A 26,297-nucleotide genomic window follows, 5' to 3' on the forward strand; every position below is an offset into this window, starting at 1 on the left:
TTTTTATTTTGTAATATCTAATTTAAGTTGTACATTTAATAATGTAATGTTTGAATATATTTTATTTCTAGTTAAGTCAAATTTTTTATTTCATTTTTATTAATGTGTTCATATTACTTATCGTTAGTTCACAATTTAATTGATTTAGCAGACTGATTTATGACTATATAAATATATATTTTTTTCTTTTCAATGCTTTTAAGTTATGCATACAGCATTAACCAAGGTTTTAATAACATGCATGGCAATTTTTAACTTCCCGTAGGATGAGTTATAGTAACCGCAGAACAATATCGAAAATGACTTTTTTATATATCCTTACATTTTAAACGTTTCTGAACAATTTGGAATTCTTTAGAAAAAAGTTATGTATATGTGTGTGTGCGGATACAAATTTTCGTCAAAGATTTAGAAAACACGGATCAACTGATTTGAATAATTCAAAAAACGTTCGATTCGTATTAGTGGGGGGCTGATTAGCTTTTGGCTAATACATATCCAGTTGTTTTGAAGATTCGGAGCTATTTTCAAAATGCTATTTTAAAATGGGAAAAATACTTTTGATCTATATTTTCAAGTGCCAAAAGTAGCAATTTAGTTTTTGAGAGGATTTCGTCCGATTTGAATGATTTAATAACATTTTTTTTTGTATTGACAAAACGAATAACTGAGAAAGTTTTTGAAAAGGCGGGTCCCGCGGTTTCGGAGATCCAATAAAAAAGTTAAAATCAAATGCAATTTGGCGGTAAAAAATGACCAATCGACATATGCACAACAAATTTTTAAATTAATTGTTATCAGATATTTTATAGAGATTTTAATAATAAGTAAAAATTTTGTTTATGTTTCTACGGGTTCCGTACCAATATTAATCTGATAGAGTGCAAGGCGGCGATTACGCGCTTCGAAATTTTCTCTCAAAAAAGGCGCGATTGCTTGATTGAAAAGAGTTCAAAAATAATCGAAACATAAAGTAAAATTATTTTTTTTAAAAATAGATTGAATAAAAAAAACAATTGTTGGAAGTTCCAGCAATTTATCATTTTGTTTAAAGTCTTATTATTATTAAGTGATCTATTTTCTTTAGCGAACATCTGAAAATAGCGCCAATAACCATCTTGGAACTACATCACTTCATCATTTTGATGAAGTTTGAACAACGTTAATCTTTAGTCTTACAAGTTACAAGTATTATATTGTGTGGGATCTTTAGGTTATGTAAGTAGATATTCTTGTTTAATTTATTTGTGTTATTATAATTATAGTCTTTTGTAATTGATATTGAAATGAACAATAAATAAGTTTATGTAAAATCAATTATATTCTACTGGAAATTCTTACTAATTGCATGAAATTACTTACTTACGTCCACAGTTTGAAACAAGTGACAGTTAACGGCTCGTCAACAGATTTATCAAAGTAAAGGATTGAAAAATATTAAATTTATTTTTGTAAGTAATTATTTTCGCTAAAAGAACTAAATAAATTTCGTCATCATGTCAGACCCAAAATCAATAATTGATCAGCTCGAAGAACTAAAATTATGGCAAGAAGCCCAACAACAGAAGCTTTTGCAAGAGCAAGAAGCTCAAAGAGAGCGATTGTTATCACAACAACGACGAGACTACGAAGCTTTGGGTCTTTCTTTCAGCTCGGACAATTTACAAATTGAGCCAGAGAACTCAGAAGGTCCCAGTCGTAGAGCTTCTTTAGATTTTCCAATGGAAGGAGTTTCGTCAATCAGTGAAATAGATGTTGATGATGACTCTTCAATGTCCGAGGTTGAAGTTCTACCGGAGCCTCTTAAAAAAACAGATGATGACAAGAAGGAAAAAGATTCAACCAAGTCAAATGCAGATCCTAAACCAAAACGTCCATTTTTGAGAAGGGGAGCTGGACTAATAAAGTATAACATGAATTTGTCTGATTGCAAATTAAGCAATTTACCAAAATATAAATTTGCAAAGCCAATTCAACCAAAGTCAGCAAGAAAATCTTTATTCAGAACTCCAGCCCAACCCAGCCAGAACAAAGATCAGCTAAGACCTAATCCTGATGTTCAGCAAGTTTCTGAAACCAAATGTCACACTGATATGCCGTCTTTAACTGATAAACAAATTCCTGAACAGTGTTGGGCAAATGTTCTTAATAAAGAACCTGTCCAAGAAAAACTTAATGACAGTTTACTAAATCCGGAAGAAAAGCAAGATACAATGGATCTACAGATGTTTGAATTGTTAGAACAAAATGCTAACAATTCCAGTTTTTGTTCTACAAGCAGCCTTGTAACAAAATTTTTGAGTAATAAACCACTCAACATTTATGAAAAAAAGGACAGTTCTAGTGCTCCTGATAGTAATCCTTATGTTCAAAAACCGCGTGTTAGATTTGATGACAAAGTCCAGGTTCAAGATGAAACATCCACCACGGAAACAGAATTACATTCTTATGGTGATTTGAGTAGCATTACATCCAGCTGTACTTCCACACCAAACACAAAACATACAAGCTATCCAGAATCGTGCGGTGATATGTCAGAAGATACCACCTTACAAAGTGAAGATGATTATAATAAAAGGAGTACAACCACAAGTGAAATCAACATTGATGTAATCCAAAATCCTGAAACACACAATCCTGGAATGATGATATTGCAACAAAATAAAATGTTGAAAGAGAGACTTCAAGAACTTGAGAATGAAATTGCCCTGTTTCGGAAACGAAATGTTGAATTAACACGTAGCAGGGAAGAATTTGAGCTACAAAAGGAATCTTTTGAAATGTATAAAAGCCAAGTAGAACAAAATCTAAAGTTAGATAAACTAGAATATGATAATTATATAACCGACGAAAGATACAAACTGCTAGAAGAAAAAAAACTGTTTGATAAAATGACTTACGATTTTAAAAGGAATCCAAATCGTAAAGAACGAGAAGAAATTGCTGCACTTAAAGAAAAAATCATGGATTTACAAACGGAAATACGTTCAAAAGATGCCAAATCTGGAGCTTCGACAGCACGGTTGCGGACACATGTGAAAAAACTTGAGGCTGAGAATGACAAGCACATGAAAAGTATTGAAGAATTGAAGGAAAAAAATAAAAAATTGTTACTAGCTAACAATAAGTACAGGAAATCAGCCAATAAGAAGATGCTGCAAGAGATTCAGTCAAATCTCCCCCAACTCCTAGAAGAGAATTTGGCAAGTACTGCTTCAGATGAAAAGGATAGCCCTGAACAAGGAATAGGAACTAGTAAATCTATAAAAAAAGGATATTTTACAGAAAGCAGTTCTGATGATGAAGCAACTGATATTTTGAAAAAGGAAGTTGTAATGATTGATCAAGAAACAATGACTGATTTCGAATATATAGCAACTAAATCTCAGGAAACCGATACCTTTGATGTACAGGCGGCAAGTAAATCAGAAGGGACTGATGACTTTGTTGCACGAAAGGTACATAAATCTATAGAGACTGATTACTTTGACTATGCAGCATTCAAGAAAATGCAAGCCAGTAGAGTTAAAGCCTTAGAACAAGAAATAGCGAGCACAAGTCATCCCAAACCTAGATTGGTAGAAGACTCTTGTAAATATCCCAGTGAGTTTATGAGAGCAGGCCCATCTTCTACAGATACACGAAATCCACTAAGCATTTCTAATGTACCACCCAAGCTCGATTATTGTTATAAGTCAGATCTTGAGTTGATGGAAAGGATTGAGCGACAAATTCCAAACATTACTATACACCCTGAAACAGAGTGCCAAGAAATTAGGCTTCCTGATGGCAGTACAGAAGTATGGTTTGCTAACGGGACTGTGAAAAAGACTTCAGCAGATGGGTTCACTAAAATAATATTTTTTAATGGAGATCGTAAGGATATTTTACCCACGGGAACTGTAATATATTTTTATGCAAGCACTCAGGTTAAGCATACTACCTTTGCTGATGGCAGTGAACTTTTAGAAGAACCCAGGTAAGTAATCAACTGAAATATATTTGAGATACAGTGGTACCCCGACTTACGAGTGATCCGACATACGAATGTTTCGAGATGCAAGCCGCCAAACGAGCGATTTGTTGCTGGAGCCATCTAGTTTTCTAGAAAAATGTTGATGGCAAAATGAAAATATGAAAATTTTTATCAGTGTAAAAATGATTTTCCTACCCTAGAATTATTCTGGCTGTTTTATGATAATAAAGTATTTTATAGTTAGTCAATTATATATTAAGGGGGTATTCTTTTACTTTTATTTTATAATTTTACTGAGACATGTACAAACAAAATTTTACTGTTTTTTCCAATTTAGAAAAAAAATTGTGTAGTAACAATTTACCCAGACGAATATCGAGTATTATTTTAATGTTTAAAATTTTAACTATACATTAATAGTAATTTTTGTAAAATATGATTCATCATTTTATAACCATGAGTCCAAAGAGAAGGGTCGTGTCCCTCTTGAATTAAATGTGAAATAATTGAAAAATGTGAGGATGGAGATGATATAGGAGCTTAACGTCAGAGTACCACTGTACTTTATCTTATTTAAGGGGGTTGTTCTTTTTTTTGTTAAAAAAATGCGAGGTATTTGTTTTTGTTTTTCTCGAAATGTATTGATCATAAATACATGCGGTTTATTTTAAAGAAAAATTGCAAAATCATAGAATATTATGAAATTTTATAATTTTTTTTTGTCGCCGTCATTTGTTAACCAGGGGGCGCCAAAGTGGGCATTGCAAAATCGATCTCTTTTGCAGTGCCACAGATAAATCCGTTGCGCATCACCTGAAACAAAAAAAAAACGAAACTACGTTGAAGAAGAAGTTGGAATCCAGTCCCCCTACCAAAATAAAAGAAAAAAAGCTAGAAGGAAAAAAATGGCAGCTATTTAAAAAAAAGTGTTAAAAAGAGCCCTTTTTTGGGACGAGAAGCTTCGCAATTTTTTTTTGCGTAATGTTATCAAGTTGTTTGAGGTAGGGGGACTAGGTATTGCAGTGGTGAACAAATTGAAAAAAAATGCAAGTCGATCCGACTTGTAGTTCTTTTTTAATTTGTGGCACCGCATTGAAAAAAGTCAATTTGAGAAAAACGTATTTAAAGTTTTTAATATAATGTACTAAATACACCATTTAATTTAATGTACTAAATACACCATGGTGTTCAAAGATGCTGACACATTAAAAAGGTCATGTGCATGAGGAGTTATAATGAAAAAGAGAGCAGCTGGCATACAATAGCTCCGGAGCGATGAAAAAAACGGTTTCAGAGGATCATACATATAGAGATATATATATATAACTTCGTCAAAAAAATAGATATTGAGATGATTTTTTTTTTAAAATAATTTTAAGGTTTTTAGCTTTCATAATATCAAATAATCTCAAAGTCGAAAAAAAATAAATAAAAAAAGAACAACCCCCTTAAATGGTGATAGTTAAATTGAAATTGATGATGAAAGAATGAAATTTAATGTTTACATTTTACCTTCATCATCTACCATCTCATAAAGTTCAATACATTCATAAAATAATGTCTTTTTTACAGTGGGAGAACCGAAAGACGACGTATTGACGGTTCCGTCGAAATTCATTTTCCGAATGGGATTATTTTATATACAAAACCATCAGATGATAGTTACGAAGAAAAATGGAAATATCCTGATGGCAATTTAGTGATCAAGAAGAAAAACGGTGACAAGGAGATGTACTTGGCTAATGGACAGCGGGAATTTCATACCATGGGCCATCGGGTAACTGTTATAGAAAAATAATTTATTAAGAAAATTTAAACTTAATTTTTAAATATTAAAATCTGGTCTTAAATGAATTTAATACTTTAAAGTAGCATAAGAACACACAGCATAACTATTCTGAAATATAATATTTATTTATTACAGAGGAGGGAGTTTCCTGATGGAACTGTGAAGATTGTTTATCCTGACGGGACCCGAGAAACGCGATATCCCGACGGCAGAGTAAGAATTAAAGATTTTGATGGAAATTTGATAAGCGATACTTATACCACATGATATAAGGTGAGTACAACATCAGACTTATGTAAAAAAATATATGTAAAAAGAAATTGATAACAAAAATTTAAATTTGTAAATTTATAAGGATATTTATTATTTGTACATATGCAATTAATAACAATTCTTATGAAGATATTATTTTAAACTACATATTTTTTCTTTCCATTTTATCATCAAGTTGATCATGTACAGGTAAAGAGAAGTTAAAAGGCTTCATGTGTTCGGTAGTTCCAAATATTTGTCTTAAAGCATCCATGGCAGCTTGATGCTTAGCAATAAATATAGACTCCCCAAATCCTGAAATGTTTATGAAGGAATAAAATCAAATCTGCTCGAAAAAATAGCATGTTTTTGAAGACTTTTGAATTATTGCCTCTTAATTTTCATAATTATTTTAATCAAAAGCACTTCTTTTTGATGAAGAAGAATAAATGTCAGCCTATAATATTTTTTCATTTACCTGTTCCTATCAACTTCTTGTTTAAGTAAATTCCTACATGAAATGTAGCTAGTATAGTATGTGGTGCACTTTCACCGATTAAACGTGGTTCAATTTCACCTTGATCTTTGCACAGTTCACTTAGCATTTTCATTGGGTCATCTATTTCCCATAATTCGTTAACATCAATTCCATTTAACTGTGTACAAATGAAATCTCTAATGAACTCATAAGCCCTAAAAGTTCCTGATGATTCGTTCAGGGCTCCAACTATTGCTTTTAAGGTGTCACTTAAAGATTTATTTTCTGCAGGATATTCCTGAAATGGAATAAAATATTTAAGATTGGTTATACCACCTTTGTTAGATTATATTGTTGGTTGTTTTTTCTATATTTAAAGTTGAATCTTTACTGTTACTGGCAATTGATTTAAAAAAAAAAAATCAATCTTTATCTATGATAAATTTTATGCTTATCTGCATCATCATATCTTATTCATGACACATTCGAAACCTTTAATATAATCAACAAATGATAAAATTATATTTGTGGTAAAACATTTGGCTTTCATAATTACCGCTGACAATATAATTTCTTTGGTTCCTAAATGTGATGAGACGTTTGCTAATACTTCTTCAGAGGTTAAATATGATTTGATTGCATTTATTCCATCTTTGGGCAATTTGGGTAATGATTGTAGTAAAAATTTTTCTACATATTCAGAAATAAGTTCTTCTCCAGATATAATTAACAAACGATTATCCTTCACTTCAAGAACTGGTTTCTCTATTCCAACTTCTATTTGTTTCATTTCTTCTTGAATTACATATGACCTGAAATATTTTAGTTGTTTAAAACATTGGCTTAGATCAATAATCTTTCGTAAGGTAACTATACCTCTGAGTAAACGCTTGTTGAAGTAATGTTAGATTGAAATTTTCATTCAGGCGCTTGCTGAATGCATATAATTCCGCATTGAAATTCCAGTCAATAAAAGATGACCGTCTTGCAACAGGCTCAGGTCCCATTTTGTCTTTTCTTCTTTTCAACTCTCTTAAAGTAGGGGACACCCATCGTTTTATGGACCTTGTAGCTAAATAGATTTTGTTCATAAGCATTATGATTGTAATAAACATATTAAGCAATTACAATATGATAACGTTTAACCATGTTATTAAAATCAACAACATTACAAAAAATTATTTGTTTCTGAACATTGATGCAGATTTTGTGATAAAATTAACCAATTTCAATACTTGCAAATACCTTGAATTGAGTTGAATATTTGTTTATTTGAAATATTTAAAACCTTACAACATTCGCGCATAAACATTATGTATTTCTCGATGGAAAATTTAACAAAATAGTTGTTTCATATATTAATTAGGTTTGAGTTTGAGATTTTCATAACCTAACTTTGCTGACAAATTGAATAATTTAGTGTTGCCACATTTGTGTTGGTATTCGGCAGTTGAAATCGTGGCGGGATGAACGTTAAATTTAAAATATAATTTCAACTAGTGAGGTGCATGGCATCATTGAGGCAAATTGCTGGAACTTCTAGTACCAGTTTAAATGTTCGAGGACAAAAAGCAGTAATCAATAAATAATTATTAACGATTAAAAACAATTGTTTTAAACATTTTCAAAGAGATAATTATAAATACTATATATTTTATTGCTCATATTATAAAGCGACGATCTTATCACATAAAACACTTGAAAATGTTTACATTAACATGCCGAATGAGGCAAGAAAAGCATTTTTTTTGTTGGTAGTTTTTTTTTTGGTTTTCAACTCTTTTATTTTTATAATATCTAAATACCATTTTTTGAAGTTACTTAATTGTTTGATAAGATGTATTGTGATTTTTAAGTGAAGTTCAACAGTTTTTTCGTACCTCTATAAAGCCTTACATGGGGAGGGGGTAAAAAGAACCAACCTTTACACTTCCAAAGGTGTTAACAATAAGAAAATAGTAAATTAACTTAAAAAAGGCTATTTTACAAGAAATAAATGAAATTAATAGTTAATCCAAATCTGCTGATGAATAAATATTTCTGACAAAGAAAACAACAAGTGATCTTTGTAAAAAATGTAGCATTATTTTTTTTTAAATCAATAATAATATAATAAAACTGTTCGCCACTGGCTGTCCCTTTTTAACCCGGCTATGTGGTAAAAAGGATAATAAGACAAGAAAAATAGTAAATAATATTTTCATAAATAGGAATTAATTGATAATTTTATTGAACATAGTTCAGTACATGATTATTTGATACATATTCTGTTTTGTGATATAGGTTATTTGGTTTACACAGTACAATTACTAAAACTCAAATTCTCTTGCTTCACTTTATTCTATCATTGTTTTAATCTATAGACCAATTCGGCCACTTCTGAATTTCAGAATAAAGTGCACTTCCAGGACTTAGTCTTCCAATAATTTGGCAATGGCCAACTAATTTGTAATTTTCTTGTAAGTATCCTGATTGTGATGCGTAATTTAATAGAAGACGGCAGGCCTTCAAACTTTGCTCAGACGGCAGAACTGAGTTGAATGTTCTAAAAATATGGAAAGAATATCAATTATGAACTCAAATGGTATGTTAATAGACCTTATTTACTTAGAAAACAACGATTAGTATTTGTAAAGCTTGCTAAGTATGATCTAATATAATTATAAGTTAAAATTAATTATTATAGGAAATCGTAATCTACATTATTTTCTCGATTTGCTTTTTGCCAGGAAATCCGATTGGCTAATTTTATGCTTTTTCGACTTTTGACCACACATTCTGATTCTGAAAATTGGAAAAAGTATGTTTGTGTATGTGTATTTGCATGAGGTCTAAAATTCGGCCTTTTGGCAAGGATTTCTCAAAATCGCTATCGAATTTCTTTTACATCTCCTCTGTATAGTTCTCCATACGATGACCCTTCAGTTTTTTGATCTGATCAAAAATCGAATTTTAGCAGGCCAAAAACGACCAAAATGTTGAGAAAAATTTAACTTTTTTTCTTAACATGCCACCATTTTGTCAATTTTTTATTTACTTGTTCGCCCGAGGGTCATCGTACAGACAATATGTTTAACGAGATTTTTTTATGTTTTATCAACGGAGAAGGCTGCAATCACTCTAGCAGTGGAGGACCTTTTTTTTGGTGCCGCCGGAGATTGCGTGTCATTTCAAAAATATTTGATATTTTATTTCAAAAATTCAAAAAAACATGTATAAATTTACCCTCAAAATTTTTAATCGATTGATTCACTAGTTTTTTTTTGATCATTTTCTAGGTTGTCACACTAAGTGTGCCACTTAATATAATTGCAAACCTGAATTTCTGTTGATTATTTGTACGTATCAGGCAAAATTGTTTTTACACTTAGTTTTTTGAAAATAATAAAGTTTTTCTTCACGTACCCTATAAAGGCTATGCCTAAACTTTTACAGTTGTAGCCAAATGTATGAGAACCTTTACATTTCCATCCTCTGCCTTCATACACAATGCCATCATCTCCAATTAGAAAATTATATCCAATATCGTTCCAACCATTCGACTCGATATGATATAATTGAATATGTCTAACATGAAAAATATTTCCTGCTCTATTTCTGCTACTTTCCGTGGCAGTGTGACCTAAAATTATTTATTGATGGTTTTAGTGAATCAAATTTTTTTACGTGGTAAACTGAATTTTGTTGATTAAAAGCTGGCAAGAAAGAGTTATTATTATATATAACCAATATATAACCAATCAAATTGATCAGTTTGAAATTGAATTTTATCAACATACATATTATGGCATATTCAACTGGATTTTCTAAAACTTCTGTTGCCAAAGGTGGTTGAGCTAACCAGTATCTTCGTTCTAAAAGTCTTAATCCTTTAATAAGCGCTGAAAATACGAAAATGTAGCAAACATTAGCACTTTAGGTTGCACTTACGAACCTTGTTAGTAATTTTTATTTAACAATGAAAATTTATATAGCTTTTTGCTTTTATGTGGTATGAAAAATGTTGATGCAGTTGATATAATTTCACATTTATTTATAATTTTTAATTTTTTTATTATTTTATTAAATTATGTACGTTTATGAGTTTATTATTTTCTGCTCTCTTCTACAACATTAAATTTAAAATTTTGAAATTCAAATTATATATAATAGAGAAATATTCAGAAAATACTAGCAAACCGGGCGAACTTCGTTTCACCACTAGATGGTTTCATTTTATGTAACATTTCGTTTGGTAATTAAAAGATGAAGAAAAAAATTGCCTACTGTTGAAATTGAATAAAAATTTGCACAATAAACGTGATTGATTTGGTGGTTTCCAATTGGAATATTAGGAAAAGGAAACTTATTTTTTTTACTTTTTTTGCACGATTTCACAGTGAACACAATGCCGGTTTGTCACATGAAATTAATTGAGCATAGAACAATGAGTAGCTGTCAAACAAATGAGTGGCAGTGAAACAAAAAATATTAGTTTGTAGTACATGCTAAGTATCAGAGATGACGCTGTATGTGAAAAAAGAAAAGGTGTTTCTCGCTTTTCTGTTGAAATCTTTCTTCAATTTTCTTTACTATAAACCTCACGAAGTCCGAGTCCTTTCCAACGAATGCAAAATCGTCGAAATCGGTTCTTGCGTTCTGGAGTTATATCGTCAGGAAGGAAATAAAATAATAAATCAATGGCAATAAATAGAAGTTGCCAATACCACTTCTATCTCAAATAAAAAAATGCAATTAAGTCAATGATAAAATACGATTTACTAAGATGCAAGTAATTGATGATATTTAATAATGTTTTTGCCAAACTGCATTAAATTGAAAAAAATACAACAACCGAAATTTTTGTCAGTTGACTTCATGCTATAATCTTTCCAAATAAAATTGCAATTCTATTGATTACTGATTTAACCTCACCATGTCTATGAAAATCTTGACTATTATCTTCTGATTTATTCTTAGTTTCAGTAATATTGTTTACAATATCATCTTGAAATTTTTGATTCACCATAATCTGGACGGGTCCATTAAAGTTTGTGATGTTACCAATGACTGTATCTTTGGATTTGGTTATATTTATTGTCTTTTTTCATTAACAACTGAATCTTCTAAACATAATTTAGCAAGATTATTTAAATTTTCTGATGTTTCATCATCCGATCCATCGTATGATGATACTGTAGTAGAAATTGATGTTTGAGGGAAATTTTCATCTGCACTTTCAGTAATTATATTGTCTTGATTTGGATCCATTTAGACTTAAGTCATAACTAACATATAGTAGATTATTTTACAGGTACATTCTATATTTCATTTACTTCATTTATTTTTAGAGCTTTTTCAAAACTAGTAGCACATCAGTTTGCTAAACTGCTAAAACACTTTACCAGATATTCATTAAAAATTTTATATTATATATTAATTTATAATATAAATGCTATTTGATTTCTTTCTCAACATATTATATTTTCTATATTCAGATCTTTTCATACTTTTTGACACTATTTTCAATAAAGAAATGATGCATTGCTGTAGTGTCATACATTTTTCTGATTATATATATATATATATATATATATATATATATATATATATATATTATTCAAATGATTTGCTTATACAATATTATTTCTCACTAGAGATAAATATTTGTAATGCGGTTTTATCGTACTTTACAGATCCACGGAAAAACCATAAAATATGACTTAATAATTACAGTACCGAATTTTTATCCTTTATCACAAATTATTTATGAAATTTAAATTTTAACATATTGATAAATCATGGTGCATGGCATCGTGCCTTAAGGCAAATTGCTGGAACTTCTCGTACCAAAAATTAATATTTTTAAAAAAGATACAATTTTTTTAGAACTCTGAAAAAAATCGATTTTTGAGATTTTTGAAAAAAATTTACATTTAAAAAGAAATTGTTTTTTTAATACTTTAAAATAGTTTTGAAATTTGGAACTTTGGAAGCAATCGCGATACGTTAGCTGCGTAGAAACGAAATATCGAAGCGCGTGGGCGCCGCATCGCAGTATAACGTCTAAACATTGAAACGGAACTCATAGAAATGTAAACAAAAATTATTCTTATTATTAAAATATCTGTAAAATATATGGTAATTTGATGTCTAATGATCATTTTTGCCCGCCAAATGACATTTTTTTAACTTATTTTTATTGAGAGTCCTTAACCGTTGGACCTTCCCAAAAATTTTACCAGTTGTTCACTTTGTCAATAGAAGTAAAATGTTTTGAATTATTAAAATCGGACGCTCCGTTCTCTTAAAAACTGAGTTACCATTTTTGGCAGTTTTTGCCCCGTATCATCGGAACGGCTAGACCTGCCTATGCCAAAAACTAATCAGCACGTTTCCTTATCAATACGAATCGAATTTCATCGGTGTTCTCGAAATTGTCGACGAAAATTTGTATCCGCACGCACACACACACATACACACACACATCCATTTTTTCTATGGTATGCCAAAATATTCAGAAACCTTTGAAACGTAAAAATATATAAAAAGTTTCATTTCAATAAATATTGAATGATATAATCAATTGGAAGTCAATATCTTTTTATTAAAATAGAAAAAGTATACAAATAAATGAAAATATTGGCAGTATTTAAATTTTAAAATCAATATATAAATTATAAGTCTATTACTACAATTAAAACACATTTGTACATAATCATAAAATATTTATTTATAATAATAATATATTTTAATATCTATACATAATTGTTCGATAAAGTGAAATAAACAACAATAACAGGAATCTACAATAATACATATCCAATAATAGCAATAATAATTAATATAATTACGATCATTTATATTTAGATGATGCTATTTAGATTCCTAAAATGATAACTAAATCACATAAAACGATAAAATAGGCGTTCGAGTCTTGTGCAGATTTACACAGCACAGTTTTGAAATTAAAATATTAGAAAAAAAATAAATAAATTGATAAAATGAATTGTTTTTTAGGTAATTGCGCATATTTGAATTTTGGGATAGCTCAGAGCTTCTCAATCTTTCACAGTTTGCAGCGGGCATTTATCGCTAACACTATTTGCATCAGATCATCAGATTTTTATCTAAGTTTTCGGCTTAATAATCAACACAATAGCTTATAGAATTTTTTTTTCTGATTGCTATTTAATTATTGTAAAAAAAAGTTTTTGGCTTGAGTTAAAAGTTGGTAATGTTTTTTTCTTAAAATGCAAAATAAACTTTTGTTACTATATATGAAATTTAAAAAATAGTTATTCTAATGAAATAATAGAATTGTTTACTTGATCATTTTGGGGGTATAGAAACCACATAAAAATATAATAAAAAGTAGTGCATGCGTTCAATATCGTACTATTTTTTTTTGTATATTTTACATTTCAAATATAAATATTTATTTAATTTTTTTTATGTCTTTAATAATTTATTATCATTTTCTTCTAAAACTATGCCATGAAAATTGCACTTGGCTCAAGTAGGCTTGGTTCACATGGAAAGAATTTTCGTATTTTTTATGAATGTTTTAAATAATGTGGAAAATATCTTCTTTCGTATAAATTCCTATGCAAGCCTATTATTAATGTAATAATACTACTGATGAGGTATATGTTTATGATGGAATAATATAAATAATTTTTGTATAACTAATGAATCTTAAAAGGCTAAAAGGGAATTATATGATATGTTCAACAAACTAAAGATGATTTATATATATATATATATATATATATATATATATAAATGTATTATCATGAATCATCTTAAACTAGTAACACACTTTTAATGATATCTACAGCTTATTCTAACCATTGCTCAAATATTTTTTATTTTGATAAATAAACAGAAAATAAATCTGTTTATAAAAATTAATTTGAGCAATCAGTCACTAAAACAATCATAATGTTATGTAAGGCACTTTTTGTTAATCAAAATATTTTTAGAAAATATTATATATTCTTGAAAAATATGTACATAGATATAATATCAAAATATGTAAAGTCTTTTTGAATTTCGGCACTGTTTTGTTCGGTTTAAAGTACTTTTTGAGATATATTTGCTAATGTCCATTTGCTTTATTTGTGGGCTCATTTGAAGCAAAAATTATGGATCGTTAATAGCAATTTTTTTAAGCTCATTCATAAATACTGTATAATTATTTCATTTTTTATCGTTTTTTATTATTGAAATGCCCACAACAAGTATACATTCAAAATCAAACTATATGGTATTAGTAGTATATAAATAATTATTTACTTCTACTAATTAATATTGTCGAATTCATATTCTATTTCCATCCCTATCCCTTTTTTATAAATCGTGTTTCAATAATTTACCTCAAAATGAGATCTAAAATATGAAGAAATGATATACAATTTCATCTATACTTATATTTTAAAAGTGCACAATTAATAATAAAAAGATTATTTTACTCTCGTTCTTGAGAATTGAGATTTGGTCTTTGGCAATACACGTAACAATATTCTGAACTTTTCATAGCTTTTAATATAAGTAAAAGTACAAATGATATTAACTTTATAATTTTTTTTTTATAAAAAGCCAAAATTTTCTCACGTGCGCCAAAAATTGTGCTACAAAAGTAAAACATCTGGTGCTTAACATATTTTTGTTCAAGCACTAAAAATAGTGTTTAATTTGACCTTAACCACTTTGGTTTATATTTAGCAAAAATTTATTAAAAGCGATATAAATAATATTGATAATTAAGTACATATTTTTATAACACATATGTTTTTACAGTCTTAATACAAGGTCAATATTTTATGAAAGCACGATGTTTTTGAACGACTTTTATAGACACTTATTGATTTTATTATGATTCGATAATCAGTTGAAAAACCTTACTTTTTAACAAATAATATACATCAATACTCTGATAGATTTTAAACTGATTATTAAATTATAATAAAATTTAGTTTTTTTTGCCTTTTGAGTGTTTGTTAATATTTTACATTACATAATGATTTTTTATATTCATTGAATGATTCACCTAACGATATGTTTAACTATATTTACAAAATATGCGAATTTTTCGCATATTTAAGTCGCTAAATAATATTTCCATATTTTATTATAACTTACTCATAGTCAATACTTCGTTAATTTTGTTGCTAATGAATGAAGACGATAAGTTTTCTTGTCAAATCTTTTCTTGCACATATCTGAAAAAAAAATTTCTGTAAGTTATTACAATTTAAATTTGTTTAATAATAGTCTCAGATATAAGATTCTGATGATAGAGTATGAATCTCAGGATAATAAAATTTCAAGTGTTTATAGTCAAAAAGATTTTCAAAAATTATTATAGGTCTAAGAATAATGATGATAATATTTAAATAATGTTTATCATGCTCTAGAGTAATCTGCTATCATATTTCCATGCATTTGCACATTATTTTATATAGCTAGAATTTTTTAAAACATTTTGCAATTGAAGAGTTCATTATTGCTTATGCAATAGCAAAAAGCCTGCATAGTAACATTGGTCGCCTATTTTTTTTTAATTTAATTTTTATATTCATACATATACATATTATATCTACTACTAATTTATATTTATATTATTGAAATCATTATTTTCTTTATTGGTGAAGACAACATTCTAACATTTGAGTTGAAAGAATAATGCGTCAGGAGCAAATTATTGCCAGATTCATAATCTGATTCTGATTGATGAAGATTCAGAATCATCAATCAGATTGATGATTTATTTAAGAAATTAAATGCAATGGCAGTGTTTGAATGTACGTCTACAAAATGACTAAAACGTACGGCAAATTGCTGGAACTTTCCGTACCAGAATTAAATATTCGAGGGAAAAAAATCAGTAATCAATAAAAAATTATCAATGATTTACAACAATTATTTACAACTATGTATTTTATCGTTCATAAAATATACAATGACGATCTTATCGCTCAAAGCACCTGAGAAAGTTTACATTAGCAAGAGGTGCCGAATAAATTCATCTGAGGATATATTTCTTATGATTATAATAACGCTTTTGAAATATATACATTTTCAAACTGAATTGTAAATTTAAAATTAATATTTGAAGTATAAAACTTTGTATATTTTTGCAAATTTTGAAAATTTGGATTTTTTTTTTATAAAGTTTTGAAATTACCTTGAACTGTATAAGTAAACTTTAAAAATTAACAATCTTGGTACGGAACACAACAAAATTAGCACTCATTATTAAAAATTGTAAATATTTTTTTTTACTTTTTCCTTTGTATCTCCGAAACCGCTTGACGTGCCTTACCAACAATTTCGTCAATTCTTCATTTCGTCGATACAATTAAAATGTTTTTTGAATCATTCAAATCGGGTACTCCGTTCTCTTAAAAACTGAATTACCGTTTTTCACAATCATTCAAATCGGTTGATTCGTGCGCCCGAAATCGTGGACGAAAAATTGTATCCAAACATACATACATACACACACACATACATGCATCAATTTTTTCTAAAGTTTGCCAAATGTTCAGAAACCTTCAAAACGTGAAGATATGCAAGAATTTTCATTTTCGATTTGTTTGCGATTACTTCTTATCCTACGGGAAGTTAAAAATTCGAAATGTTTTTATAAAGTAATTAATTAATTAATTTTTATTTACCTTTTTCTGGAAGTATTTCAGTGGTTAACCGAGTGTCTTTTTCGATGATTACAGGTGGGTGATGATAATATCATCATCCAAGTCGTCCTTTTCATCATCGACCTCTTCGACGACTTCAGGATGGGCAGCTGCTTCAATGGCGGCTGCTTTCGGGTCCTCGCGCATCTTCCTCAGACGGTGAGCCTAAATTTTTTTAAAAAATTCATTTAATTTACTGTTAAGGGTTTTTCTAAATTAACATTTACTAACAATTTTGCTGAAAACATTGAAAATTGATTAACTTACTAATTAATGCATGTTCATGGTGTTTTCTTGAATTTTCATTTGCATTTTACATTTACTAACTAGTGTGCTTACTAACAATTTTACCGACTCAAATTTTGGTTCACTTTTAAGATACGTGTTTGCGTAAAAGACGCGTTTTTTGTGGATTTGTGAAAGTGCTTTTTTACAAATATTATGTGCAGTGTTTCAAATACTTATTTTTGATTGTGATATTGTTATTTAAAATTTAAAAACAAAGATCTAAGCAAATGAACTGCGAGACTCGTTTGAAAAATCGTATGAAAGACATACGTTGTCAGCTAAGATTACATTTTCAATATTATCTTACTCGTTATCAGAATATATCTAAAATTCAAATTGCATATATTTTATAGAAATATATTTTGTATCTTAACTTTCAATTAAATATTGCAGGTGCGTTGTTTCTTCTAATCATTTAGTAGCAGAAGTGCTACATAATTTAATTATAATAAACTAAATATTTTGTTTTAAAATGTTGCAATGAATTTTTTATGTGATTGTTTGTCTTATGTAATGAAATTTTATATGAATTATATTAAAATACTTTAGTATATAATCATTTAGTAGCGCAGGTGCTACATAATTCCTCTATATTAATCTAAATACTTTGTTTTAAAATTTTGCAATGAGTTTTTGTTGTGATTATTTGTTCTATATAATGAAATTTTATATTAATTATATTGAAATACTTTATGAATTGTTGAATAATACGAAAACTCATAAGAATATTCGTTTGTTTCATTTTGCTTATAAATTAAAAGAAGTTTTGGAAATGTGTGATGTTTAATTGTTTAATGTTTAATTTTTGATCACGTTTGTATAGGAGGAAAAAAAAATTAACGAAATAATTTTTTTTACAAAATATACAAAATGAATATTACAACAATTTAATTTTGCTACATATCAAGACTGCAGATAATGGACATACCAGATTTCCGTAATGTCTTTCATCATATAAAAAAACTTTTTACTGACAAAAAATTAATAAATGGAAAATTAGAAGACTTCACTTGCATCCTGAATCAAAGACGGATGCTGCACGAGAGAGAAATTGAGAGAGTTTGGAGCATAGCTCTGTATGGATCAGAGACATGGACTATAAGAAAGGCCGACAAAACCTATCTGGAAGGTTGTGAAATGTGGTACTGGAGAAGGTAAAGTGAACAGACAAGATAACAAATGAAGAGTGGGCAAAGAAATGACTCTACTGAGCACGATCCTGAAAAGCAGAGAAAACTGGATAGAAAAAAGAATGTCTCCTACACGACGCAGTCGAAGGTAAAATAGAAGGACTGAAAGGAATAGGGAGAAGAAGAATGCAGATGGTTGATGGCTTACGCGAGAAAAGGAATTACAGGGAACTAAAAGCCGAAGCATAGGACTCAGGAAGCATGGATATAGTGGTTTCAAAAGGACATTTCATAATAAAATGAATAGAAAGTGATTAATGGTAATAAAACGGTAATGGAAATAATAAACAAGGGAGGGTAAATCATTTATTTTGTGGTGCTATATATGTACTTTGTGGTACATATACTTGTGGATTTATGGTGCTCGTGTTGAAAATAGGAAAGTGAAATGTGTTAATATATTTTTTCAATATTTGTGGTTTTCACATAAAAAACATCAAAAGTGCAACTCCAGTGCTTTTCATCTAACGATTCATCTTACCGGTTCCACAACGTCGCTTCTGATATTTCAATTTTTATCCGAAAGCGTATTTTTTTAAATAAAGAAACATTCATTTGAAAATATAAATCTTAATAGTTATGAATTTTTCATAAATCATTAATTTTCCCATACCTTGCGCCTGTGAACATATTCCACGCTCAAATAGCCAATGAATCCTAGACCCAAGACCGTCAATTGGACGTAAAGCTTCATGGCCGCGCACAAGTGTGTGCTGTAAGCGTAAGCGATGACAAACCCTGAGCTTTCCCACAGACGGTAGTTGGAGAAAGCTGCCTCTTTCGTCCGCCTGAACAGAGTTCCGTATAGACCTGGAAGAAAAATAATAATTGATTACAATTGTTGGCAATTGATAGTTATATACCTCTAATAGCCCGGTCAATTCACGCATTCAAGGTTACTATAATTCATAATGGGTTGTAACTCGGCAAAATGGTTTAAAATACAATTATAAAAAAAATCTCAAAAGTCCTCATCGATCCGATGCGAGCTAAAATAATGGCACAAGGTCAATGTTAAAAAAAATTATCCTTTTGCAGTTTTTAGCTAAATGGTCAGTTTTATCGCAAAATTACGTGAGACAATATTGTATGGCATAAAACTATCTACCAAAAATGCATAAATACTTTTTTTGCTCAGAGCCACCGTTTTATAGATACTTTGAAAAGTAGTGCAGTAAACGGAGCGTTTTAGGTCTGAATTTTTTTACTGTGCTCCAAATTGAATAAAATTTTGGAATTAGGTTTATCTTATCCTCAAGTTCAAAAGTGAAAACCATTCGGGTTGCGCCATCACCCTTCGGGGGGATGATACCCCTTCTCAATTGTGTAATTACATTTTTTCAAAATAACGTCGGAAATCGATAGAAGAACTAATTGTCTTTTATAGTTTTTCAAAAAAACTAATACTTTTCAAGTTACTGGCCACTGAAGATTCATATATTTTTGGCGTTTTTCTTCGTTTTTTTGCAAATATCTCCTAAAATATACATTTTAACGAAAATCATGTAATGAACAAAATAATGTCAATGAAAATCTTAATAAATCGGTGTTTTATAAAGTGTTCTAGGAATAAGATTAAGCAAGATTTGAAAGAGCAAAGTCGTTTTTTATTTTGTTCAAGATTTAATTGTTGTATTAAAAGCCATCTAGTGTCGAGGTTTTACATTTTATGCATTTCGGGGAAAACGGGTTTTATAGTGCTCAACATAAGCTTTAAAATGAGTGCTGTTACAAGTTTTTTGCGTGTAAAATGAGTGAGCTATTATACAAATAAGAAGCATATACGAAGTTTTTTTCTTTTAAATCATATGGTTTAATGAGCGCCATTTCCACCAGAATTAAAGTAAATCATTTCAATTTTTCAAATTAATATCTTTATATTGTTTCACGAATGTAATCATTAACCAAGTCTTATATACTCACTGAATATTATTTTTATGCTTTTTCTTCTAATTTTTTAAATAATTTATGTGGATAAAACCCCTGAACCCCCATTGAAGACTTTCGATCACACTGTGACTCGAAATATATGGTAGTATTTAATTTTTCTAGAAACATAAAATTGTTTTCTTTCGATTGTGGAAGCATGTTGAAAATCTGTTTTTAAAAATAAAAAAAGATAGATTTTTTTATGGCTGAATAACGTTTACCGGGTCAGCTAGTATATATATCATTATTAATATTATACTTAATTATTTTTATTTTATCCAATTTTTTTTCGTTACAACTAGCTTATCCACATCAATCAATAGCGGTTTCAAATAAATATTGAAATAAAAGAAAGTATATACATTGCTGTTTTATAAAATCAGTAATAGAACAAATATTAGTATAAGAAAAACGAATAAAAGTTTATGATAAATTAAGCTCTGAACTTAAAGCAACTGATCGCAACAAAAAGTAAAGTGCTGATCCTAACAAAATCCAATCCAAAACATTTCCATAGCTTTTCAAGATCCGTTTTTTACGTCTAAAAGCGGTAATATGATTAATTAATTATTTTTGCGTCTAATTAATATTTTTCTGTGCATTTTTTATTTTTCGCAAATTAATTAGCCTCATTAGTTATGTCCTTGATGACAATATGATATTCGCGTGACGACCGGACATCACGATAAGTGGAAGCAATTTGATGCGACAAAATAATCATTTACGCTACAACGCGATCTATCACCGCATACGATATTAAAATATTGGATAGGAAAACGATATCACGAAAATTACGAAAATTATAAATTGATATTGGAAAGAGTCACTTTGACGCTGTGTCTGTAATGAATAACTTGACGTAGATTTATATTATGTAAATCTATTTAATTATCAATTATTAGAATATGTTTTTGATCCAGGGTTTTTTTTATTACGATCTGCCTATATTATGAGGATATTAAGTAATTGATTTGATATCCTGATGTATGGCTAATTTGGAAGGCAACGGCAATAGTTGTCCAATTCTAGTCGTGGTATATTATTTTATGCAACAGTACCTCCGAAAGGCGGTTTTATTTGTGATCTATAACTTCAAGTTCAAACTTGATATCATTCTGCTTGATATCAAGCAGACCGTGTTTGAGATCGACGTGGAACCGGGAATTGTATGCTTTAGGCTGTTTTGGTGGTTGTTTTATGATGATTATTTTTACTAATGGGTGTTGGAGTACTAATGGTTGTTGGTAATTGGATAACTTAATTGTTGTTATATTGTATTATTATTATTTTTTTAATAAAAGTAAATCCAATGGTTGGCCATATCTGGTTGCGATAATATTTTAACATTTTATGGTGAGTTGGGACTAAAATTTTACGGAAGGGTTATTTTATTTGTGAACATATTTTTGATCATTATTTGAAAGTAAACATGGTTATTACTGCTACTTGGTATCACATTTTATGCAAAGTGAGATTTCAACTAGGAACCTTGCAAGATAAAAGTGTTACCACTTGCGCCACATATTAAGAAAAGAACAAAAGAGATTTGATTAAAGATTTGTTGGAGATTGGATTCAATAATTTCAAATAAAAAGATTTAATTTGTATATTCAATTTTTTTCAGCCTCAACTTACGAAACGTATGCAAATGTGTATGTATTATATGTATGTATTAGTATTATATGAATATAATAATAACAAAACAAATATTCATTTGTATATTTATATAATTAATTGTGTAATGTTATATTTTCGGCCATACATTTGGACACCATTGGGGCGCTCTAAATGAGCCAAAAAAAGATTTTTCAAAATTTGACCCAATCTTCGATCGACCTAATGAGTTATGACTCATTCGATTATATTTTTTTCAGCTTGAATTAATTAACTTTTGATGAATTTTGGCCCATCAATTTTGCAATAGGTTCGGTAAATGTTTACTTGTTAACTTGTCATCAATTTTGTGACAAATCCATCACAAATGCTAGTTTCCGATTCTTTTTTAGATGCAAAGGCACTTCGTTGTTAAAATTATGTTTTTTAAGATTTAATTTTGTATTTCAAAATTCTTTGAAATCATTGAATATCATTAAGATACGAATTTCATACCATACCATATTACATGAATTTTGTTTGTTGAGAGGTCGGAAAAAAATTTAATATAGAAATAAAATTATAAAAAGCAATACTTATCAATTGCAATTTACAAAATAGTGCATTATTGCCAATTATCCAATCGAACTATAAATTTTCTTGCATGCTAGGCATATATCCCGACATGCATATTTTCTGTCAATTTTCAATTCATTAACTCTCCTATTTTCAAATGTAATTAATTTAAATCTAAATTGCTGAATAATTTGTATGCACGCCATATTTTTTTATGTAATTCTATTCCCTGAACAATAATTTAATTGAAGATTCATTTGTGTGTACCGAATAATAGCTCAATCACGTAAACAGTGAAGATAACCGTCACAGATTATTGTAATTTGTCACTAATTGCATTTTAAATATATCTGTGCCAAGTCATATTGTAAGTCATTTTTATCCCGTTGGGTTATGTAATATGGGATATTATAAAAGCACGTGCTGGATCCTATGAATTATCTATACATTTACATTTTTACAATTAGCCCAGGGCATTTAAAAAAATAGAAGTTTATGTTTTCGTCCAAAAATCCGATTTGCTAATTTCATGTTTCTTCCACTTTTTAAGTAATTCTGAATTCTTCCTGACCGAACTTGGAAGAAGTATGCTTGTGTGTATGTAAAAAATCAGACCAAATACTGTCATTTTGTCGAAAATTTCTTAAAAACTGCTGCTTTGATCTCAAAAGTTTACAAACTCGAAAATTGATTAGTTGATTAGTTTTTTGCAACGATCAGTCTAGCAGTTTCTTTAGTAGAAATATTTGCAAAATGATTTATCCACAATTTAACCGATTTCACGAATTTAAAAACTATTTGAATGACATTAGTTGAGAATCATGCTGACTTACTTTTGGTAAAGGTGAAGTCATGAACTTAACAAACATCCTTAAATATAGGACAACGAAAAGTAGTTTAATTTAAAAAAAATCGTTGAAGTTTGGAGTAATGAATCGTGTAAAAATTTTGAAATTATATCGTCACAATTATATAAGAAACCAAATCTGAATTCTGATTGATTAAATATATTATTTATAAATTTATATTCATCTCTTACCATTGATTTGTGTCTGCCAAACTGCATCGCCAACTCCCCAAAGTCCAGCCATGACAAAGAACATCATTTTATCATCAGGGCTTGGTCTCCAGAATAACAATCCGATCATCAGGCCCATGTGCAGGAAGAATCCGAAAGTGATGATAATTTGGCGACCGATGAACTTCATGATAGAGCCAAAAACGACTGAACAAATTGCGTTGACTACTCCAAAGCAAATCATGACGTATCCAATTTGACTGATACCCAAAGCACAGGAAACATAGGCCTGTAAGATAAATTATATTTGAAATATATAATTGAGTATCATGGTATATAATGAAATTTTTACAAAGTTTCTAAAATCTTGTTTGGCAAGGATAGGTTTTGTATCAAAACTTATGAAAATTGGAAGTATTTAATATCGAATATGATGTAATGTCTTAAGAACATCTTAAACTGGTAATTACACTGAGCATATAATTCAAATACTCCCAGTGGAAATCATAGATTCTCGAAAAAATCTTAAAATGGATAAAATTCTAGGTTGTTTGCATTGATCATTTATCATGAATTATGATTAATCATGGATATTTATGATATTTTAACTGACCTGGGTGAAATCAGCACCAATGAAAGCCTGCTCCATACCAATCCAAACAGTTATTGGAATCAACATTTGTTGATTGGGTTTTTTAAGCTGGTAAGCTGTGGCAGAGATCAGCTGAATTGGTGTCAACTCATTTTCAGATTCGTGACCACGACGATTTTCACCGTATCTATTGAAAAATAAAAAATATATATTAAAAGATTTCAGTAAGTTGCACTGAAGTAAAAATTCATAAATAAGAAAATATTCCATTACTTTTTGTTACTGGCATCGAACAGTGAAAGTTTGCATCAATTCTAATTTAGTTTTTTTTTTATTGCATTAACGACATATTTATTTTTTGTTTATTGAAATTATATTTCCAACTATCAAGTTTACAATGATTTCAATTTCGATCTTACCTTTTCAATGAATCTACGCATGTGGCGATCATGATGACTGCAGCAACGATACATGATAAATAGATTGCACTGATTTCGAAAATTTCACTGTCTGGAGGTCTTTCCATGTTTTCACCACCGCCACCAGACATGCAGAAATGTGCTCCACAATGCATAAGATGTTCCTCAGATACAACAGTCTCGTTGTCTGAGCTTCCAGATCCATGGGGCCCAGAAGATAATACTGAAAGATGAATTATATCGTTATTTTTTGTAATGAGTTAATAAAAATTGTATATTTTTATAGTAAAGCGGACGTGGTGTTCATGCTCAGTAACAGCTGTGTAGGCCTAATCTTTGAATGATAATAACCTATTCAGCTGAAATAAAATTTACGAACAACATGTCACTAAATTGTATAAAACTCATATTCTTCTCAACGAAGGCATTAATGGTTTCCGCGTTTACATTTTTGCTATATTTTGTTTGAATTTTTATTTCATTTTTTTTTACCCAAACTGGAGATGAGATTTCCCCATAATTCAGCTGTTTGCCAGGCAAGGAAGAAGAATCCAAAGAATCGTACGACAATAGCATCAACAGGTTGATCAGTCAATTTTGCATATACACCTCCTACGGTTGTTAAATACGTAGCTTTTGACGCCCACATAGGTGCAGCTCCTAAACCAAGAAGGATACCGGCAGGGACCAAGGTGTAAAATCTATAAAAAGAAGTTAAATGAGAGACATTCTTATAACATAATAGTTACAAAAATATATAGTTATCTTTACCTGGGATAAAACTGTGAAGCAATGTAAGGTGCATAGCATAACATAGACAAACAAAGCGTCCATTTAACAGTAAGTCTTTTAATAATCAGCGTCGGCAAGAACATGCAACTCAAAACAAGTGCAGCATAGATAGCACTCAATGAGACCGTCCCCAAACCATCTTTGGCATTAATGGAACTCTGCAAATTAGCTGTTCCTTGGAAGGCTGTGAATTGCACCATGAAGGCACAAGATACTGCTGAAACATTCTTCAAAATTCTCCACTTTTCGTTCCTCGACAATTTGACTTTACCAGTTGCAATTGCTTCCTCATCAGAGATTTCTTTGGGATGATGTTGTTTCTTCTCTTTGGCGATTGGATCATCACCATCAGCGTTGAAGGCATCATTATTGTATCCACTGGAAACGTTTACTGTGTAAACTGTTTCTTTGTTATTTGCGTCCAAAGAGTTGGACCGGTGGTCACCACTCGAAGGGGAAGATGCAGTCATGGTTCTGCGTCGGTTTTGCTGAAAGTTTTTTTGACTGTTTGTGTGCCAACCGTTGGCTGTAGGAAGACCGAAGTCGCTGAAGAAACGACGGCGTTGGGGTGCGCGCTCGAATTGAATAGAACTGGAAAAATATAAATGATAATTATTATTAGGAAAAAAACAATGAAAGCAGAATTGTATTAAAAACTAAATTCTAATGATCCTCATTTAAATAAACACATTATTTTATTTATTACTGTTCAAACTATTAGTATGC

General features: G+C 29.7%; 4 protein-coding genes across 4 annotated transcripts in view; 1 reads left to right on the plus strand and 3 right to left on the minus strand.

Moving 5' to 3' along the window:
• Positions 1-1,094: 1,094 nt before the first annotated feature.
• On the plus strand, positions 1,095-17,330 carry LOC113378663 (centromere protein J). The gene is made up of 5 exons (XM_026619219.1): positions 1,095-1,218; positions 1,375-3,979; positions 5,549-5,753; positions 5,901-6,038; positions 17,211-17,330. Exons 2-4 carry the CDS (start codon positions 1,497-1,499, stop codon positions 6,030-6,032), a joined length of 2,820 nt encoding a protein of 939 aa, XP_026475004.1. The 5' UTR covers positions 1,095-1,218; positions 1,375-1,496; the 3' UTR covers positions 6,033-6,038; positions 17,211-17,330.
• LOC113374689 (39S ribosomal protein L44, mitochondrial) lies at positions 6,181-7,866 on the minus strand. The gene is made up of 5 exons (XM_026614664.1): positions 7,741-7,866; positions 7,372-7,567; positions 7,052-7,307; positions 6,496-6,793; positions 6,181-6,332 (listed from the first exon to the last, which is right to left on the minus strand). Exons 1-5 carry the CDS (start codon positions 7,805-7,807, stop codon positions 6,181-6,183), a joined length of 969 nt encoding a protein of 322 aa, XP_026470449.1. The 5' UTR covers positions 7,808-7,866.
• Positions 8,848-11,745, minus strand: LOC113374690 (peptidoglycan recognition protein-like). Its single transcript, XM_026614665.1, has 5 exons — positions 11,607-11,745; positions 11,410-11,550; positions 10,275-10,376; positions 9,901-10,117; positions 8,848-9,040 (listed from the first exon to the last, which is right to left on the minus strand). Exons 1-5 carry the CDS (start codon positions 11,743-11,745, stop codon positions 8,848-8,850), a joined length of 792 nt encoding a protein of 263 aa, XP_026470450.1.
• Positions 15,616-26,297, minus strand: part of LOC113378664 (UNC93-like protein) — a 58,953-nt gene continuing 48,271 nt past the window's right edge. Inside the window, exons 2-9 of the mRNA XM_026619220.1 lie at positions 25,551-26,162; positions 25,272-25,480; positions 24,780-25,002; positions 24,382-24,547; positions 23,790-24,057; positions 19,266-19,462; positions 17,157-17,339; positions 15,616-15,698 (exon numbers count right to left, since the gene is read on the minus strand). Of these exons, the coding sequence (XP_026475005.1) occupies positions 17,205-17,339; positions 19,266-19,462; positions 23,790-24,057; positions 24,382-24,547; positions 24,780-25,002; positions 25,272-25,480; positions 25,551-26,041 (1,689 nt within the window). The 5' untranslated portion in view covers positions 26,042-26,162 and the 3' untranslated portion in view covers positions 15,616-15,698; positions 17,157-17,204. The remainder of the gene's footprint in view (positions 15,699-17,156; positions 17,340-19,265; positions 19,463-23,789; positions 24,058-24,381; positions 24,548-24,779; positions 25,003-25,271; positions 25,481-25,550; positions 26,163-26,297) is intronic.

Source organism: Ctenocephalides felis, unplaced genomic scaffold, assembly GCF_003426905.1.
Source record: "Ctenocephalides felis isolate EL2017-DRISC unplaced genomic scaffold, ASM342690v1 CF-g0.4_SCAFFOLD_01886, whole genome shotgun sequence".
NCBI classification, from domain to species: Eukaryota; Metazoa; Arthropoda; class Insecta; order Siphonaptera; family Pulicidae; genus Ctenocephalides; species Ctenocephalides felis.